Source organism: Chaetodon auriga, chromosome 16 (genome assembly GCF_051107435.1).
Source record: "Chaetodon auriga isolate fChaAug3 chromosome 16, fChaAug3.hap1, whole genome shotgun sequence".
Lineage (NCBI taxonomy): Eukaryota > Metazoa > Chordata > Actinopteri > Chaetodontiformes > Chaetodontidae > Chaetodon > Chaetodon auriga.
In genome coordinates, this window is record NC_135089.1 from 16,406,123 (window position 1) to 16,425,545 (window position 19,423).

At 42.7% G+C, this 19,423-nt stretch overlaps 1 protein-coding gene across 1 annotated transcript; it reads right to left on the bottom strand.

Annotated features, from left to right (window-relative positions):
• Positions 1-1,094: 1,094 nt before the first annotated feature.
• On the bottom strand, positions 1,095-19,233 carry card11 (caspase recruitment domain family, member 11). The gene is made up of 25 exons (XM_076751544.1): positions 19,113-19,233; positions 13,990-14,189; positions 13,706-13,843; positions 13,285-13,461; positions 11,976-12,124; positions 11,575-11,754; positions 10,656-10,802; positions 10,111-10,236; positions 9,734-9,928; positions 9,415-9,570; positions 8,684-8,753; positions 8,387-8,574; positions 8,107-8,213; positions 7,906-7,946; positions 7,679-7,802; positions 7,361-7,562; positions 6,897-7,023; positions 6,565-6,808; positions 5,923-6,007; positions 5,425-5,520; positions 4,982-5,099; positions 4,163-4,345; positions 3,416-3,537; positions 2,048-2,163; positions 1,095-1,482 (listed from the first exon to the last, which is right to left on the bottom strand). The coding sequence occupies exons 2-25, from the start codon at positions 14,177-14,179 to the stop codon at positions 1,278-1,280; spliced, it is 3,486 nt and encodes a 1,161-aa protein (XP_076607659.1). The 5' UTR covers positions 14,180-14,189; positions 19,113-19,233; the 3' UTR covers positions 1,095-1,277.
• Between the last annotated feature and the right edge of the window lie 190 nt (positions 19,234-19,423).

The window sequence follows — 19,423 nt, forward strand, 5'->3', positions numbered from 1 at the left end:
TTTATAAACTGTAGAGATCCTTAGAGCTGGTTTACTGAGTTGTAGGTAATATTGCTGAGTAAACCTACAACATGGATTTTTGCATGAGTCCAAGTCTGAGTTTTAAAATCAGTTAGCTTGGAGGATATTTTGCAGACATATTTTTAAAACTAAAAATAATGCATTTTTGCATGAAATGCTGTGTTGGCAATCAACAGCTTCCATGCAAAGAGTATTACACATGAGTTTCAAAGACACAATTCTTGACATCATAAAAGCTAGAATTACATATATTATAAAATGTCCTCAGTTCATCATTTTATCCTATGAGATGTTTGTGTGAAATTGTGTCATAATTAGTGTATGAATTCCTGAATTATGGCCAAAAATGTGTTCTGTGAGGTCAGACTAACCTCTGACCACCAGAATCTAATCAGTGGACTTTTGTGCCAAACTTGAAGAACTTCCCGCCAGGCGTTCCTCAGATATCACATACACACAAGGATGGGATGGATGGCCGGACAGCCTGTAAACATAATGACTCCAGCCGCAGCTGTCAGTGGTGTGGAGGCGTAATAAAAGACATCCAGTCATCAAATCACATGACTGAACTTGGTACCTTTTAAAACAGAGACTTAGACCCACCAACAACTCAAACCTAAATTAATGTTAAGTTAATGCACAAAGATCCTTGGACCCCAACCTGAAGTTCAGCAGCCCCACAACGGGACGTGAGATGCACACTTATGAAGTAAAAAAGAAATAAAAATAATAATAACAATAATTCTGCTGCACAAAACCAAGTTTAATCTTCCTTCCTTCCTCCCTTCCTCTTCAAGGCCTCTTAAAACAACTTTAATAAAAGAATGTGAGAAAAGAAAATCGTATTTCGCAAAAAGAAGTGGATGAACAAGATATGATCTGATTTTAGTCTTTACAGTGTGAAAATCCGACGTCAGCCACTAGAGGGCAGTAGAATCAAAGTTAAGCAGGAGCAGACGCTTAAAAGCTTGTATTTTGAGTACCTTCCCTTTAAATACCAAACTTTTAAATTAAACAAGCCTTTTTGATGGTTTCCATCTGTTTATTTCTCTGAATCAAAGGAAAGGCACACATTTACAAAATATATTATAATGCATTTATTTTAAGTCCGTAACAGTGTGCATATGAGCATTTTTGAGTGTGAGCATGAATATAATAATATGTATAAAAGCATGATGTACAGGGTGTGTTTTGTGGTGTTCAGCTACACATGTTTATTTTCATGCACGGACTGTTCACTGTGTGTATCTGTGTGTCTACAGGAGGTCCTGCTCCACCCAGACCACCTTCTTCTGCTCCTCCAGTATCCGGTCTTTGATGACCCTGATGAGGTCGTCGGTCCCTGTCCAGGCGTCGGGCTCCAGGCTGGCGTAGAGGCAGGGAATGCCTTCCAGCTCCTTCTCTTTTGCCCGACACAACTTCACAAACTCCTCCTCCGACTCCATACGCAGAGGCAACTTCCTGCATGGACAGGAAACAGGAAGGAAGCAGCACTGCGGTGGTGAGTGCGGTATTATTTGGAACCCAGTATCTCTGATGAGATCCTGTAGACACTTTGCAACAGTGGTTTGTGTTCTTTGTTGTAATTCTCAGAAAGATTACACTGACAGTAATAAAGGATTTGGTTTTTTAAAGGCACAATCCACCAGAAAACCCATCAAGCATCAGATTTTATTGACACCCACCAGCAATTATAGCAATCACTCAAAATAATTTTATTTTGAGTTCACACCTTTGTAGTCAAGGAAAAGCTCATATTCAGCTTTCCCTATCACTGAAGTTCACAGCTATTCTCTGCAGGCTGCTGAATTTCATTGTGCATTAATCTTCAGATGTCAGTACTAAGTATGAGGGAGTCAAACAGTGGAACTGTCCTGTGGCTGGTTCAACCTCATCTCCTGCTTCAATTCAAATGAAATGCCAGGATTGACGTCGGTTTGCATTTGGAAAAAGGTTTGTGGTTTGCAGCTGTGGGTAAGAGGTAGTGGGTAAATGTGTGAGAGGTCATGAGGTTCGTTATGCCTACCGTAACTTCTTGATATTTTTGTCACAGATTTTGACGTAAATGATGATCGGGTAGATTTCTCTCCGCAAAAGGTCTTTGACGCAGCTCAGCTCAGCCTCCAGCAGACAGTGTCTGCCCTGGTGACGGGTGGAAAATATGGGTTTTACAAACAAATACGGATCTGCACTGTAAAGCAGACATGTGCATACATGATTGCACACAACACCTCGCGTAACAATGAAAAATGCGTTTACAGAGGGCATTTTGCCCGCTTGAATGAAAGGAACAGAAGTAAGCAAATCGTAACTTCTTGTTTCCACTGCTGGACAAAGATGAACCAGAATTGAATCAATGCATGAATATATGAATTCAACAGCAACCAAAAAAAAGTGACACACAACTAGAATTACTGCCTCATGGCTGTTTGCCTCCGCCAACATCTCAAACTGCAGTTTACAGGCTGCATGAAGATGCTTCACACACATCTTCAACCCAACAGCACAGAAGATCTAAACAATCAGCACCAGCAGCATCGGCAGAAGGTGGACGCCAAAATATGGTCACAATCTGCCTTCTGTTCCTGAGTTACGGCGCTGAATAATGGCCAGAAAAGTGTTTCTGCAGAACATTATGATGTCACAGTGCACCTTTGACTTTTAGGATATAAAATCTTCATCGTCACATCATTTTATCATACGAGACATCTGTGTGAAATTTTTGCCATAATTTTTGTCCTTTCACCACCAACATCTAATCAGTTCATGCTTTAGTCCAAACGAACGTTTCTGCCAAATTTGAAGAAATTCTCTCAAGGCGTTCCTGAGATGTCTTGTTGGACAAGGATAGGACAGACGGACAGCCTGAAAACATAATGCCTCCGGTCACGGCTGTCACACAGAGGCATAAAAACTTCCCAAAGGAAAAAAGGAATAGTTTGACAGTTTGGGAAATGAGCCAAATGGCTTCATGCAGAGAGTTAAATGAGAAAACTGATACCACTCTTAGTCTGTACAGTAAATATGAAGCTACAGCCAGCAGCCAGTTAGCCTAGCTTAGCACAAAGACTGGAAACAGGGAAACAACTGGTCTGGCCGTGTCCAATGTCCACCTACCAGCACCTCTATAGCTCATCAAGTAAAACCTACCTTTGGACAAAGCAAGGTGAGCAGTTTCCTCTGTTTCCAGCCTTTATGCTAAGGTAAGCTAACGGGCTGCTGGCTACATAAGTACCATGCAGACATGTGGATGAGTGGTGGTTCAAGCTATTTCATTATGTGCAAGCACTTTGGGACATTTTTATTAAAGGGACAAACATATAAGCAGATAAATGCAGGTGAGCACACACACACACACACACACACACACACACACTCGTCAATAATAGCATACCTTGGCAGCGACAGCCTCTATGTTTTCTCGTGTGATGCATTCAAACGTGGCGTGTTTCTCTTTGTAGTGAATGAAGGGCTCCACATTCTGTTTCAGGTGAAACTCCTCTTTGGACAGGGTGTCTGAGCAATAGAAAACATAACAGAGCAACAGTATAGAGAGGATGTGTAAATTGAAAATAGAAATATACTGTGCCCTGTCAACACAGCACACTGAATACAGAAGGAACAGAAAGTTTTGAGGTTTGGGCCCTGGGGAATCTCCACGTAACATCACACAGTCTCTGGTCTTGCCAGATGTTCAACTCTGTACACCAGCAACCTGTCTGACCCCCCTGGCCTGGGAGCAGTGGTTTGTCGTGGGAGAGTTCATCCTCTGTGGGCTTGCGGGCCTGTACTTTTTCACAGAACAGGAAGTCAATTGATTGAGGTGCTATATCTAAAACATGCCTAAATGGAGATCTAAACTCTTCTGTGTCATCAGCATCATCCTCCAAATTATCAACTAGGCCATCTTCCATCCTGCTCTCTCGCCCTCTCAGGTTACACTCCTTAACATTTACACCACAGTGCAGCACAATACCTGACCTGAATCCTACTAGCAGCTTCCTTCCTTCTCCCCCCTCAACTCTTTACTTCCCCTGTGTTTGATTCACAAAAAAGTGGACACACTGGGAATAAGCCAAGGAGGTGGAAATAGTCCTTTAAATGACATGTTTTGCAATGATCTTACTTATTCCTGTCATACCTGGTTTGCAGATATTAAATTCCATGGCTGCCCCCATGTTGAGTATCTTCTGGATAATGGTTTTGGCTAGTGCAGCAGGAGTGAACAGGACTGGTCTTCTCCTCTGGGTCCGCTGAGGGGTGACGTTACTGTAGGGAATCAGGTTCAAACTCCTGCTCAGATCACTGTCTGGGTCGGCAGCATCTGTTTACAACCAAGACAGCACACAAACCAAACTCATAAACCGTTGTACACTTTACATATATGGAATCATATTTACAGAAAAATCACTTTATGGATCATATATAATTAAACAGCATAATTCCTGTTCAATTATTTTCTATTCTTTTACCCATTCAAAATCTGAAAATTCTGCCCATCTTTCAACCTTTACAGCTTCTCTTTAACTGCTTCATGTTCAGTCCTATTTTCTCTTTGAAAGTTAATTAAAACCTTTAATTAGTCTCCATCCTTTGTGCAACCCTGTGTTGCAAACAGGTGCTTTTCACAGTCTTTAGCTGCTCCTGTTCCAACTCGTTTGAAACGTGTTGCTGCATCAAATTCAGAATAAGCAGAAATTTATAAATATCAATGACGCATGTTCACTTCTACTTTTCAGCTCTTCCACGTAAACATTCACCTCTAACTTCAATAACTGCTTACACTTCAACTGAAACTTTTCCATTTTAACTGTTAATTCAACTAGTTTCAAGAGTGAATTTTTAGCAGCGTGCCCACGTAAATTTCTTATTTAGATATTTTTTTTGCCTTTTCTAGATGTTTCCTCTGGTTACTCATGCCGAGTTTTGTTCCCCCCCCCCTGCGTCACTTTGTACTCACCCTCTGGTCTGAGCATCTCTAAACCTTGTCTGGGTAGTGTTGTGCTGCCTGAGTTGATGATCCTCACACGCTCACTGCTGTTCATTCGCTTGTACTTGATGTCCACCCGGCTAACAAACTTCAAAACAAGACACAAAAAAAGTCTTATATGTCTTTGTTCAGTCATGCTGCACATTCGTTTTAAGTAAACACCAAGGCTGTGAGATTATCTTTATATTATCAATAATTCCAACTGGGAAATCATTTGGCTTGAAATTCCTCAATTATTCATTACTCTCACGCACACACTACTCACTGCATCATACATCGTAAAGTAAGCTGCTCAGGCAACCTACTGCTGAGTGTGTTGGAGATTTTTAGCAGAAGTGCATGTTTTTGTTTGAAATACACTGAGCATACGGGACAACACCTGAGAACAGGAGGCTTTGTTTGCACTTGGTTACCTGTAGTATCTGAGTGAGGAAGATGCTGGCTCTAGACAGGCGTGGACTGGCTTTAGGATCAGGAGAGGGGCTGGCTTCTTCTGGCTGCAAATTGTTCTACACGGGCACACCCACACACACACACACACACACACACACACACACACACACACACACACACACACACACAGCTTGTATATCAAACACACTGACAGACAGTTAACCAAGATTTGATTTTCTGAAGCAATGCAGAATTCTGACAAGAAAAAATATATCATCACACCATTATTTGAAAATCACAAGGCTTGAAAAAATAACTCATGAGAGTTTCTCTTTTATTTATTTTCTCTTTTATTTATTTTATCTTATTGCATTTTATTTCTATTTTATGTTCTTGCATAATATCTTTGGAGAGGAGGTTTTGGTTTAGTCAAATGTGAATGCTTTGTTGTATTAAAGAGCAATATTCAAATATATGTATATACATTTTTTAAGACAATAGTTCAGGAAGTTTCTTACCCGGCTGTTGCGGTGACTTTCATTCTCTTCTTTCCCCCCTCGACACAACAACTTCTGAATCTTCACCAGGAGCAGCTGCTTGGCCCTACGTTCACACAGACGCAAGACTTCATAAAATTCTCAAACTCATGAGTTTGACACAGTTACAGAAGTAAACACAACATGTGTCATCATTGAAGAGACTGCTCTAATATCAAGCTGCTTCCTGTGTGTTCCTCTGTTCTTGGTGACAATAACAGATCGTAAGACTCGGGTGTAAAAATGTGCTGAGGTCTGACTGAGTGTGTGTGTGTCTGTGTCTGTGTGTGTGTGTGTGTGTGTGTGTGTGTGTGGATGTTGCTGCTGCAGTGGGGAGAGCAGTGAAACTCTGCATCCTGAAAGCAGATGTAGACCCCTCAAGACCCCTGCTAAACTTTGCATGGTTGCTCAACTGTTGCATCACTTTTGCATCATGCTCAGGATCCTGCGGTACTAGAGCAGAACAGATGCATGGTACTCAGCTCCTTCCAGTATTTAAATGGTCTTTGACACCATGCTGGGCTTCTAACGGGTGCAGCTTTCATATCCTTAACACCAAAAAGGCTTTTTGCAGCTCTCGGTCTCAGTTTCACTGCTTTTAGTTTCACGAGAACTTCTCTGTACCGTGAGTTGCTGGGTATGGTGCCACGGTCGGCCTGGTCGGAGCCGGTGTAGGGGTCGACACGAGCGCACAGCCACTCACAGTGGCCCTGGTGCCTGGTGTCCAGCACGTGCACCACCTCATCACAGCACACGCTCAGGGAGCAGTTGTCTGATTGGCCAGAGATGTTGAGGTTGACCCGTATGTAGAAGGAGTCGCCAGACGGCAGCTTGCCATCGGTTAGGTCCCTCTGAAGACGACGGAAGGCTGGAGCACACGCAAACACATCTCAGCTTCCATATGCAGTCCATGTGCATCACACAAACAGATATATACACTTGGATATAACACTTACAGTCATAGTTGGCTCGATAGTGCAACCTGACTGGTCCAGAGCAGTGCTGCAGCGTCCAATGGGCTTCTTCCTGAGTGCTGGTATCCAGTGGAATGCTTTGGTTTTCCCCACGTATGCTTCCCTCAAGCTGGTCAGCCAATCACAACACAGGACAGGTGAATGGCAGAGAAAAGCAGTCATTATTTGGTGTTTCATGTCAAATTTTTTGCACTTTTTCATATGAATCCTTCAGTTATGGATAATGGTCATTGGACAAGGGAGCAAGAAAAAAGATAATATAAAGGGTTCTTGATCTTCAAATGTATTTACTTTTCTGCATTTATTACACTTTCTTCTTACTGTTTCTTTTCTATTTCTACAGCTGATGATTTTGATGGGGGAAAAATGTACCTCACTGATCTTTCATTCATCTTACAGTCCGTGTGAACCTGGAACTGAACCCATGCAGGAAGCAAACTACATACCAACAGGAGGTGGTGGCCCTCTCGTAGCCCCGCCTTCTCAGCAGTGGAGCCCGGCTGGACGTATGAGATGAATATCCCGCTTTCATTGCCACCAACCAGAGTGATGTCCTTCAGCAGGTTGTCGCCCGGCAATGACAGCTCCTGCACCGGCTTCAGGGAAGAGCTGATCCTTGAGAAGGAGGACAGAGACGGACGGAATGGCCTGCACACAGACATGCATGCACAAATTCACACAAAACATGTCTGACAGCGGAGGAGGTTTGTAAGTAAGCTTCACGTTCACTGATTACTGTGAGTGCATGAGGGTCTGCACTGTACCTCTCCAGAGAAAGTTTTCTGAAGATGTTGTTGACCTGCTCCAGGTCGTAAGTGTCCATCCCTTCTGACTGATGGGATGAGGAAGATGAGTGGACAGAAGGTGGCCCACCCTGTACTTCATCCTCTAAGGAATGAGCAGAGATTGATAATGAGATTCATTTAAAAAAAAAAAAAAAAAAACAGTCAAAAAACATCATTTTTGGGCAATGTGTAAACATATACTTTACCAAACTCCGTTTCCATGTTGTCACTATCAAAGTCCGAGAGGCTAAAAGAGGCCAAACAGATTATTAGATTATTTTGAAGCAGTTCATATCAGGAAATTAAATACAAACCCAAATTCATGAAAAGGATTAAACAATGTGGCACCTAGCCACCTTTATCTGTATGTCAAACTGGTCATATTTATGGTATATTTATGGTCACACCTGCGGGGGTAGAAGTCATGTTCCTTCTCTCTCTCTCTGCGGTAAAGTGAGGCTTTCTCCGGCGGCTCAGGGAGCGTGGACAGGATGCTGTAATTACGGATACGCAGCTGGAGATTTTACAAGTGAACAAAGCAGAAGCACATATTAGAGACTCAAGTTTGTCAAGTCATCAGTGTATTACAGCTTTGGGAATCTATTCTGCTTCTCTGGAAACAACACATCAGAAAAATCAATCAGTTGGGACTGGACTAAGGCAATGTTTTACAAAAGCAAAGCTCACCATATTTGACCTGTTGGACTGTTCTCCCATAGTGAAGGGAGGGTATGTGGAGAAGCAGGAGGAGGAGAGCGGGGGAGCTGAGGAGGCTGGATATATGGGGGACATCGGGATGCTGGGGGAGGGAGGGAGTGAGTGGCTGTTGGTGTGCGAGTTTGGCATCTGGATGTCCAGACAGTCTCCTCCGTTGACTGAAAGAGCAGAAAGTCGGACGCAAATGTGGATGAACTTACACAAAGGAAATGTCATTGTTATGGTAGAATATACTGTATGAATGAGTTGCATGTGACCATGTGATACCTGCAGGTTGAGTGGCCTCTGAGTTGATGTGAAGGTCTTTGGGTACACACACTGGAGACTTCACTCTGTTCTAAAATACACAACATAAAAGTCTTTTATAGTTACGATTAGAATAATTCACTTAGAGAACATTTTCAGCATTTTACCGTATCTTCAGACAGCTCTTTCTGACAGATAACTGAAGCTGTTAAATCCATCTACGGTCTCTCCAAAGCCACCAGACCTCTTTGACAAAAACAGTCATTTTACCTTGCAGGTCATGAGCAGCCGGTCTACCGCTGTCTTGATTTGCCAATTTGTCTGTGAACTGAAACAGTTCCACAATGTTTTCAGTTTTTGTAAAAGTCTGGTGGCTTTGAAGAGAGAAATATAACAGCTTCAATTCCCTGTCTGAAAGATCTGTCTAAAGCAGTGAAAATATTCGACATTTAGCCTACACTTCAACTGACATAGATTATTTTAAGTGGGCCTTCTTTTAAGTGTCCGCAGCAGTACATTGTTTAGGTTCCATGCTAGTACTGCTGTAGGGTTCTCCAAACTCAGGGGACGGTGTCCACCACCTACTGTAGGTAATACACTGACTAGGATAAGTACCTCATACCACCCTGCTTCAAAAAATCCAAGCTATCCCTTTTGGTGACAGATAAAAGCAATAATCTTTCACTTTTATTCCTTCTTATATTCTCAGGAGTAAGTCAGTAAGGAAGTGTGAGTAGTGGACAGCGGCTGACCCCTGCTTTGAGGTTGGGTCTGCGTTTGAGGCGAGGCTCCTCAGATAACACTTTATCCTCTGGTGACTCATCGCTGGACCATTCTGATTGGCCCTGGACTGGTTTGAACTCCTCCACCGGTGAGATGATGGTCGGAGGCATGTCCCTCTGCAAAGTCTGCAAAAACAAGGAGGAAAAAAATAGAAAAAATCTATGAAAAATTGGAAATTTTCAGACTTTGGGGATACATGCTAGCTAAGATTGCAAGTTCCAGAGCTACAATGTCAGCATTCATCACACACACTAACTGTTTGCACTCAGCTACTCTACTGTGTCCAACCTGGTCCAAAACAACGTCCTTGGACAGCCGTCGCAGGCGAGACTCCAAGGTGACCAGCTTGGCTTCTTTGCGTACAATCTCAATATGGAGTTCATCGCTCTTCTCCTCCAGCTCTCTGATCTGCTTGCGATATTTGTCTTTCTCAATGAGACTCTGGGAGAACTGGTGCTGGGCCTCGTCTCTGGCTCGAAACGCCTGGAGCAGTCGAGGAATGTCAGTAAGCAACTTAACAACAACAGCAAAAGACGCTATTCATGAATACACACAAACATGGGCAAAAGTGCAAATGGTCATGATGCACAGTGGCAAAAGCGTGTGTGTGTGTGTGTGTGTGTGTGTGTGTGTGTGTGTGTGTGCGTGTGAGTGTGTGCTTTCACCTGGTCCCTCTCCTTCTCCACCTCCTCTAGCTGGATGATGATGGTGTCCATGCGGTTGCGATACATCTCACAGTCCTTCTGCAGTGTGGAGCTCTTCAGCTCCAGATCCTCCTTCTCCTCCAGGTACTGCACACACACACACACATACACACACACACAAACACACACATGCACACATGCACACACACACACACACACACACACACACACACACACACGTGGTGTTATTTATAGTTTATTTGAAAAAGGCAGATACAGGAAGAGAAACACAGAGGGAGAAAGTATAAAGACCAGGTTACATAGAAAGAGGCCTGAGATGGGGGTTTCTGCACAGGGTGTGTATCACAGATGGTCTCATGGGCATTAAACTCTCTGGTCATGGGTTTGTGTTTCCAGGGTGTGTTTTTGTTAACCTTTGTGTGCTCCCATCCCGACTCTGGTTCACATTCACACAGTGCTAAGCATGACCACTTACCTAAATTCCATGTACTTTATCTCCTCTATGAAACACACATGCTTGAGCATTTGTGGTGTGTGTATGTTACCTTATCTCGTAGTTCCTCTGCCTGTCTCACTTCTTCGTGGAGGTTGTAGAGGCGGTTGACCAAATCCTGTCTGTCTTCTAATGCTTCCTGTCTGTCATGCTCCAAAATGTCAAGGATGGCCTTGTCTGATGCAGGTAGGGGGCCAGGCTGAGGATTAAGACACACACACATTGTTAGTTATGAACCTTGTAAAACTGGCTGCTGGATCATTTACACTGAACAGCCTTATAGTGACAAAGCCACAAAGAATTATCACCAGTCTCTTCGCAGCCCCTCAGCTCTACGGAGCACTTTAGCATCTCTCAGCTCATAGGTTTTGCCCTGAAGTGGCAAACCAATGAATACAGGTTTAGGTTGTGGGAGGACTCAAACACAGTTCCAGGCCATTACGTGTTCATCGTTATTAGTGCATGTAAAGAATAAATAGCGACTAGTAGTTTGTTAAAATCATCCTCAGCTTCTGCACTGGACATGCACCTAGCGATGCAAAAAATACAATGTAAGACATGTCACTGCAATCTCAGTTGCTGAAATATGTACTGAAAGGTGACTGCTCTTCACTGTACATAACCTCCAGAGCTGTCTTAGTCAAACACTGTCCTGTAGCTGAGGGTGTCTTGTTACTGGCTCACTCTCTGAGCTCAATTCCTTCTTCAGTAGGCTGTGCAGTTGGACTACTTAAGCTTTGTAGGAGTCAAAGTGGGAAGCTGCTTTTGTCAAGCAGTTCTGCTTTACTGGCTGTAAATCCTTGGGCCAGGGGCTATTGGACCACATCTTCTATTGCAAATTAATCTTGTGTGTGTGTGTGTGTGTGTGTGTGTGTGTGTGTGTGTGTGTGTGTGTGTGTCTGTCTGTCTGTCTGTCTGTCTGTCTGTGTGTATGCCTGTCTGTGTGTGTGTGTGCTTCAGGCAGAATGTACCTGTATGATGGACTGTAGGTCCTGTAGTTTGATCTTGAGCATTTCGTTCTCTCTTTCCAGCTCAAAGATCTGCTCTCTCTTCGGCCGATTCTCAATGTCATTCTTCAGCTTGAGACTCTGCCTCCTCTCCATCTTACACTCTTCCTCCACCTTGTTCAGCCTGTGCTTCAGCTGATCAATCTATACACACAGATAGGGCACAGAAAGAATAGTGAGATATAGATACTAGCATGGTTACAAGCTGGTTACACTCCCTGATCAATGCCCTCAAATCCCCATTTTTCCTCTAAACTCACTGCTAATGTTTCATCATTAAATTTGCATTTCTTACATATTTTTCCAAGTACATAATGCAATGACAATGTCCATCTGTTTTGATGCATTCACGTGTCCATCAGTACCTCTAGCTGCAGGTCTCGGCTCCTCATCACAGCCATGTTCTTCTCCTCACTCAGTGTGGCGTACCTCATGGCCAGTTTGTAGTTTTCATCCTTCACTCTCAGCAGCTCGTCACTGTAGGTGTTTCTCTCTTCTCGCAACTTATTGTACCCTGGAGAATCATACCGTAGTTATGTATACAGTGGTGCATGAGTGTGTTGTCCAGGACTGGATGGAAACCAGCTGTCACTCGTAGCAATCATTGCAAAATGTATAAAAATGTTATGCTTCAAGGTAAATATAGAAAATGGATTTTACGGAAGTTCAAAGGGTAAAATATTAAATAAATAAATAAATAAATAACACGTTATGAAAGAAATATTATAGATAATACATGTGAATATATATGAATAATACATAAATGCTAATAATCATTTGTCACTATAAAACGTATTATTTTGAAATAATAAACAACGATAATAATCTGTGTTTTGTTCTGGAGTTGGAAAAACAAAAAAAACCTCTTGCCTAAAGAAATGGACAAACAATGTCAAAGTAATTCTGAATGAACCGACTAGATACTGTAAATTAACACAGGACACAGGACCTCTTCAGATGTTAAGCTACATGCTAGCTACCTAGCTGCCTAATACCTAACCAGTGTCAGCAGTGTTTGTTAACTCCCATTGGCTTGAGTGACCACAGACAAGACTCTCTGTCTTTCTGATCATCACATTGGCTATTTAAGATTTTTCTGACATACAGAAAAACTTCATGATGAATAGCTGAATTAAATGAATACAGGCATTTAGAAAAGGAACCAGGTCATAATGTAATATTGATGTCAAATTAAAGGTTTCAGGAGGGGCAGATGTGGTTTTGGGGTAGAGGAATTCTGCAAATTCACCCCGACCAGGAAATTTGCGATAGAGTCGCCATGCTGACTGTATGTTATTAAGTTGAGTGTACACCTTAATGCTGTCAGAGAGACATGAGCTCATCCAGCCTGAACAATATGCTCAAATTATTTTTACCATTTACTGAAGTGTGAATGTGCCTTGGTGTACCAGATGCTGGGTTCCGTGACACAGGACATGATAACCAATACCACAGAGTCCTAGTTTCATGAATAGATGGTAGACAATATGATTGACAATTCAGCCTTAATAAACCCAACTGTGGTGCACCGAGCAGGTTAAACCAAGCATGTGTGGTGGGGTAGCACTTTCAAAACATGGTGGAAGGTTTTTCATTTGGATTTGAAGCTCAACCGTTTTAGCCTGCATGTCATGATCGGAAAATAATGCTTCAAATGATAACATGTATTTTTACTCTGTTGGAAGGCCTGTAGCTCCTGATTGGCCAGCCGTAGCTTCTTCTGCTCGTCCTCCAGGGTGCAGTTCTTCTTGCTGAGCTCAACGTGCTGCAGGGTCTTTACTTTAGACTGCTGCTGCAGCTTCATCACTTCGTTCATGAGGAACTGGGTCAGACCCTCGTGACCCTCCTCCACTGCATTGAGGAAACAGACAGGATACTATAGGGCATGGAGTATAACATACTGCATGCTATATACAATACATAGAAGATCTATGAAAAGTGCTGGAGGGTAGTCTGTGTCGCTGACATGACTGTTCCTCTCCGAACTGAGGCTACAAAACCAGCTATACAACTGCAGTTAAATGTGTGTATGTGAAAGCTGTACGTGTCCATGCACATATGTGCATGTGTTTGCAACCAAAGGTGTGAGTCTCACCTACGATGGTGGAAAAGCGTCGTGTGGGGTCTTTGCCTGTGACCAGCTTGTACAGGTCAGGGTAGTAAAACTCTAGACTTTCCAGAAATGCCACATACCCCCGCTCTCCTTTAGTGTGGACGATGTCAAGTAAACGGCCTGGCAGAGGAGTGATCAACATACTTTAATGTCAACACACAAAAACAAGAAAATCACCTGCTTTCACTGCGTACAATCTCAGGTTAAGTCAAATTCACTGGTTTACAACTAATGCGTTAACATGGCTGACACATGAAACTACCTACTTGTGCGGTTTGCTTTGGAAACCAGCAGCATGGAGTTGAGGATCTCATCCTCGTCCTGTTCGTCCAGGACTTTGCACTGGCGGAGGTAGGGCGTGAGCTTTGACGGAGAGATGGTGCGACACAGTTCGTAACGTTTGCACTCCACCTTCTCCCACAGCGTCTCCATATCGTCGGGTTTCTTCTGTTCCATCTCTTACACCCTGAAAAGTTGTAGAACCAACAGCGGTTATTGGTCATGCAATGTCATTTTGCATCATCACAGCTGAATCAAAGAGATCCCCACTGCAAGGGTGAGGAGAACTGTATGTGTGTGTCTGTCTATGACTATAACAAGACCCTTACTCAAAACAGAGAACAAGCTGCATTACATTAAAGTGGTTGTTCTCTGATGGATTTCTCCTGTGTAATATTCAACCATTGCCACAAAATGGTGAATGCACAGAAAGTTGGAACAAAGACGTCATTTCTTTTGGGCTCTGGGGAACCAGCTAACGTCTTTTTGTCGGGCTGCCAGCGAGAAGGAGACGTAATAAACCAATTTGCACTGTAGCTACATGTCATGGACAGACAGTGACAGACGTCGTGTAAATTTACTCAAGTCTGCAACTATTCAAACTAATAATCCAGGGTGTTTACACTACAAGTCCAAAAACAAAATGAAAACAGTGTCATAAGTGATTCATTGCATGCATGAATCCATAAAATGAGTCACATAGTGATGAACAAAAACACAAAGCGACAAATAGAGTATGATCACTATGAACACTGCGATCATTGATGGCCAAAGTTAGTAACTCGGCTGATGTATTTTGGGCAATATCAAAACATTAGGTTTTGTTTACAACTGTTATGATGATACGTATCCATGAATGTGTGCAAAGCAGCCTTGAGCAGCTCATGAAGTACAGCAGGACAGGGAGAGACGTCGTTCATTTGGGTCCCACACATTCTCCTCTTCATCCGTTTCCCTTACAAACATAACAAACTTCAATCAACTGACATCTTTCCATTTGCCTCTCCTTTTTTCAGACTTTTCTACAGACAGATTTCTACTCTCTTTATCTTCCTCTTACTCCCACTTGATTTCCTCTCTCAATCATTTCACATTCTCTCTCTCTCTCTCTCTCTCTCTCTCACACACACACACACACACATACACTGTCCATGCATCTCTGGGATTTGCATGCTGTCTGGCTAGTGGGTGCCATCCTACAATCCTGCTTTGTGACTTGCAATCTGCAGCTAGGCAAATCAAGCCTATCTGATGGCATTACTCATGTAAACACACACTTTTGCATACAACTGTCACCTGCACCGTGCATGTGACATTTTGAGTTTGTCCCCTCATGCTGCAGAATAATACACACACACATAAACACACACACACTGGTTAAATGTTAGGCGAAGGATGCATCTGCAACATTACATTACTTTGACCGTCAGCATGACTTTCTCTGTACTGTATCAAAAACAGTCGGTGAACAAAATCAATGATAAGCTACGTTTCAAATGCAGCCCGAGGCAGACAGAAACATCACATCATGTCAACACTTGACGCACTTGTATCTACAGTGTGTATATATTGCCACAGTCGCAGCAGATGATGAAACCACAAGCACTCACACCAACACACACCCATGCACTCATGCAGAAGTACACAGTGCCTGCAGACACACGTTGAACACGCACAGACACACACACACAGACTCCTTCAATAACCACATACATGTTTCCTCTTCTCTCTTCTCTTATTTTGGAGTTCATTACCGAGAAAGCTCATCCTTGCTTCCTCCTTTTCAGCCCAGATGTGAGTAGTAGCTCTCTTCCTGTATACTGTTTTAGTCCTCTCAGTCGGCCGCTTTTGTTTATAGTAATGTGGTCAGAGGAGCTGACTGGTTTTTTTAGAGCAGTCTATATGTGTGCGTGTCCTCGCACTAAACCTTGCATTTTCCCTTTTTTCAGCAACTGCAGACTTAAAAGGGGCAGACACACACATGCAGCTACATACTGTCTTGCAGGACTCTCTGTTTCCCACGCCATGCTCTGCCTTGTCACATGGTTACTGATGATAAGCACTCTGTAGACACATTAGGTTATCCTGACATTTGCAAATGTAAAATCACACTCCGAACTTTCGTATTTCCATTTTGGAGAAAACAAACAAAGATTTTCAGGTTGGTATTTCTGCTCAATGTGAAATATTCTGTGCTTTGGACCACAATTTATCAACAAGACTGCATTTCACATATTGTGTGAGTGCAGTAGGATTACATTTAAATTGGGCTAAGGCCAATTCCGTTGTAAAGAAAACATGTGCCACTTAGAAATGAAGCTGGGGTAAAATATTTTTACACATTTATACATTTTTTCAGATACTGAAATGAAAATGAAATGATTTAATTTTGCGTCACACGCGTGCGTTACATTTCCTTTATTTCTTTTGAATATAATGGGGTCGATTGGGTGTCAGTTCATCTGTTTTCATGCAGTCTGAAGTGTCGACACCCAGGTGTCAGGCGTCAAACTCAGTATAAGGAAAGTGAAATGGTACATGTGCTGGAAAGTGGACTGAAAATAGTGATTGTATAGGACGCTGACGAAACATGGCGGTACTAACTTCACTGAAACTTTCTATTGCGTGTATCAGTTTGTTGAGACCACACTCTGGAAATAAGAAGACATTGATGAATCCAGCAAAGGTTTTCAATCTTGGCCCATACACACGTCATGACTTAGCAGCATCATTTATTTAGTAAATGCCTACATTTCTTGCTACAAAGACATTTTGCAGGGTTGCAAACTATTTTACACTCACATGGATTTGTCACATTTTGGAAAAAAAGACCATTAAAGACAGCACAATGGTACATAAACAGACTTGTTGGTGCCTTGCATCTTTCACATGTCCTTCACATACACCACAATCACTACATATCATTATTTACATTCCATTTAATTACTTTAGTGCTATTCTATTTATATTTTACATTGTATTTGTCTGTTTTCACACTTTAATGCAACTATGCATCCTTAAAACAAGCCAATTCCATTTGTACTATTGGTTCAGTGTTTTTTAGAGGAGACAGGTTTGCCACCTTCTGTTAGTGATGGGTGAGCATCCATTTTTGGAATGGAAACTGATTTCCACTGATTTTCCATTACGCTGATATTTTTTCTGGACCTTACGTAAATGTCTCCTCATCCAGCTGTCGCATCTGTTCATTCAAACCCAGCAAACTTTGTGTCCTTTGAAGTAACTGATTTTTCTTTTATGACAGCTGATATCGACCACGTGAGCATCATTGTGACCCAGATTTATTACTCAGCCAACAAACAATTAAATTCTGTAGAAAGTGACACAAATAAGTGTCCCCCTGTTCCAGAGAGTAAGTGAATTTAGGTTATATTTCAGTTCAATCTAATATCAGCTAGTGTACCACTTCATGATGCATCAATTCACATACAACGTATCCATATGTTTGACAGGGAGCACAGATGGTTTGAAAGAGGCATGAAAGAGGCTATTTATGTCAAAGCTGAGAAACCATCCCTCACAGAGGAGTAGTTCCATGATGCCATTCATCCCCCACCTACAATGCTGTCCTTTCAACCCTTCCCAGGAGATTTGACATTCACAGGTGGCCTCGTGTGAAAACTCTGACAACTGCTGCTGATACTTGACCTCAGGTGACTCCAGCGACTCTGAAGACTGCTGCTACACAGCCAGGAGCGACCCGAGTGGCATAAATGTCCTTGATAATGACCCCACAGAGGTTAAACACCTGACACTCCCCACGAGGTAGTTAGAACATAATAAGCCTCTTAGATAAGAAGCGAAACATCTTCAGATTTTTACAACCAAGTCCAGCTGCCCTTGAATCAAGCCTCCTTGGATAACCATGACGTGGACGAAGATTCACAGACAAATTCACTGAATTTACATATTTACATTATGTTTCTGTACGTTTCTTAGCAAATACAGTGAACGATCGTGTTCTTCAGGGCGTAAATAATGGTTTGATCTTCAGACAAATCCACTTAATTCAAGACAGTTTAAACGCAGTCGGTCTATGAGACAAGGCTCAATGAATGTATGTGTCCAGGCGCCCTGTTAGTGCACTGGACTGGGATTGGCTGACCAGCTAGCTGATAGGCAGATATGATTGGTTCAGGTGTACAAACCATCATAAAGGCCCCATTGTCCAGCAGAATAGCTGAAGCTTATAGGATACTTGATACGTGGGCTCTGTCCATGGAGCGAGAGGGAAGAGAGACAAGACGAGGGTACAGACGTCCAGCTATTCTAAAGACTGACATGTGCCCTTTGAATGATTTGCATTATAAAGAAAAGTTTTAATATTATGCACAAAAAAGCAGCCTGAATATAAGTTTTTCTGTTTAAATCAGGATAGTTTTTGGAAGTTCCACTGGCCTCCAACTGAGGCGGACATTTTCTGAAACATATGGCAAAACAGTCACACCACAACATGTTTCAGCAAAGCATTCACATTTAAGAGGCTGAGCTGAGTGCATTGTGATAAAAATGCCATCCCATCAGTGTGACTGCACTGTGCATGACCTCTTGGATCTCTGGCTCCCTGACTCTCCCTCACTGGATCTCACTGTCTTCTGCACCTGGTGCTGGAGTCCCAAACTCTTTGATAATGCCAGATAATGGCTCGATGATGACAGAGATGACAGATGACACATCTTGCGCTACCAAACCAATAACTTTTCTTTATTCGCAGGCCAAGAAAATGTCAGAGAATCAAAAATTCGGGCAGGTTCATTCATCAGTGGTTGCAAAACTGACTCACATCCTAATCACCAGTTTTGATCTGGATGCCCAATTAATGTCAATCAGTTCTTTAAAGAGACAAACGTGCAGTTGTTACAGCTCTTCTGAAAGTTAGGTGCTGTATCCTTTCATCTTGACACAGATGACACACGGTCGTGACAGGCTGTCACCGCTGAGGTGTCATGTCACGTCTCGGCTCGACTTTCCATTCAACTGACTCACGTTTACAAAGATGATCGATGATCGACAACGTTTCTAACAGATTTTCTGGCTGCATCAACACATGAGTGGACAGCAGGGACCCGATAAACGTTATTAAACCTACCTGAACTGCGGAGGATAAGTAGTCCAAAGAGTGGTGGGGAAATTACACCTGGCCAAGGTGTGGTAGCCTGTTTGCTTTTGTTTTCTTGTTTTTCTGAAATCACGAAACCGGTTGTTGTACCATAAATCCCAAAGGTTCAGGTTGTCTCCATTTATCCAAGAGAGAGAGAGACTTTTAAAGGAAGTGAGGAGCGCATGGGAGCTGTGGCCCCGACGCACCGACTGAGCTGAAGATAGAAAGAGAGAACCAGAGACAGACAGACAGAGAGAGAGAGAGAGAGAGAGAGAGAGAGAGAGAGAGAGAGAGAGAGA

Coding starts and splice junctions, on each gene's coding strand:
- card11 (XM_076751544.1), bottom strand. CDS start 14,179: ATGGAACAGAAGAAACCCGACGATATGGAGACGCTGTGGGAGAAGGTG. Junction 13,844..13,989: donor TTCCAAAGCAAACCGCACAA/GTAGGTAGTTTC, acceptor CTCCTCTGCCAG/GCCGTTTACTTGACATCGTC. Junction 1,483..2,047: donor AAAAATATCAAGAAGTTACG/GTAGGCATAACG, acceptor CTGTCCATGCAG/GAAGTTGCCTCTGCGTATGG.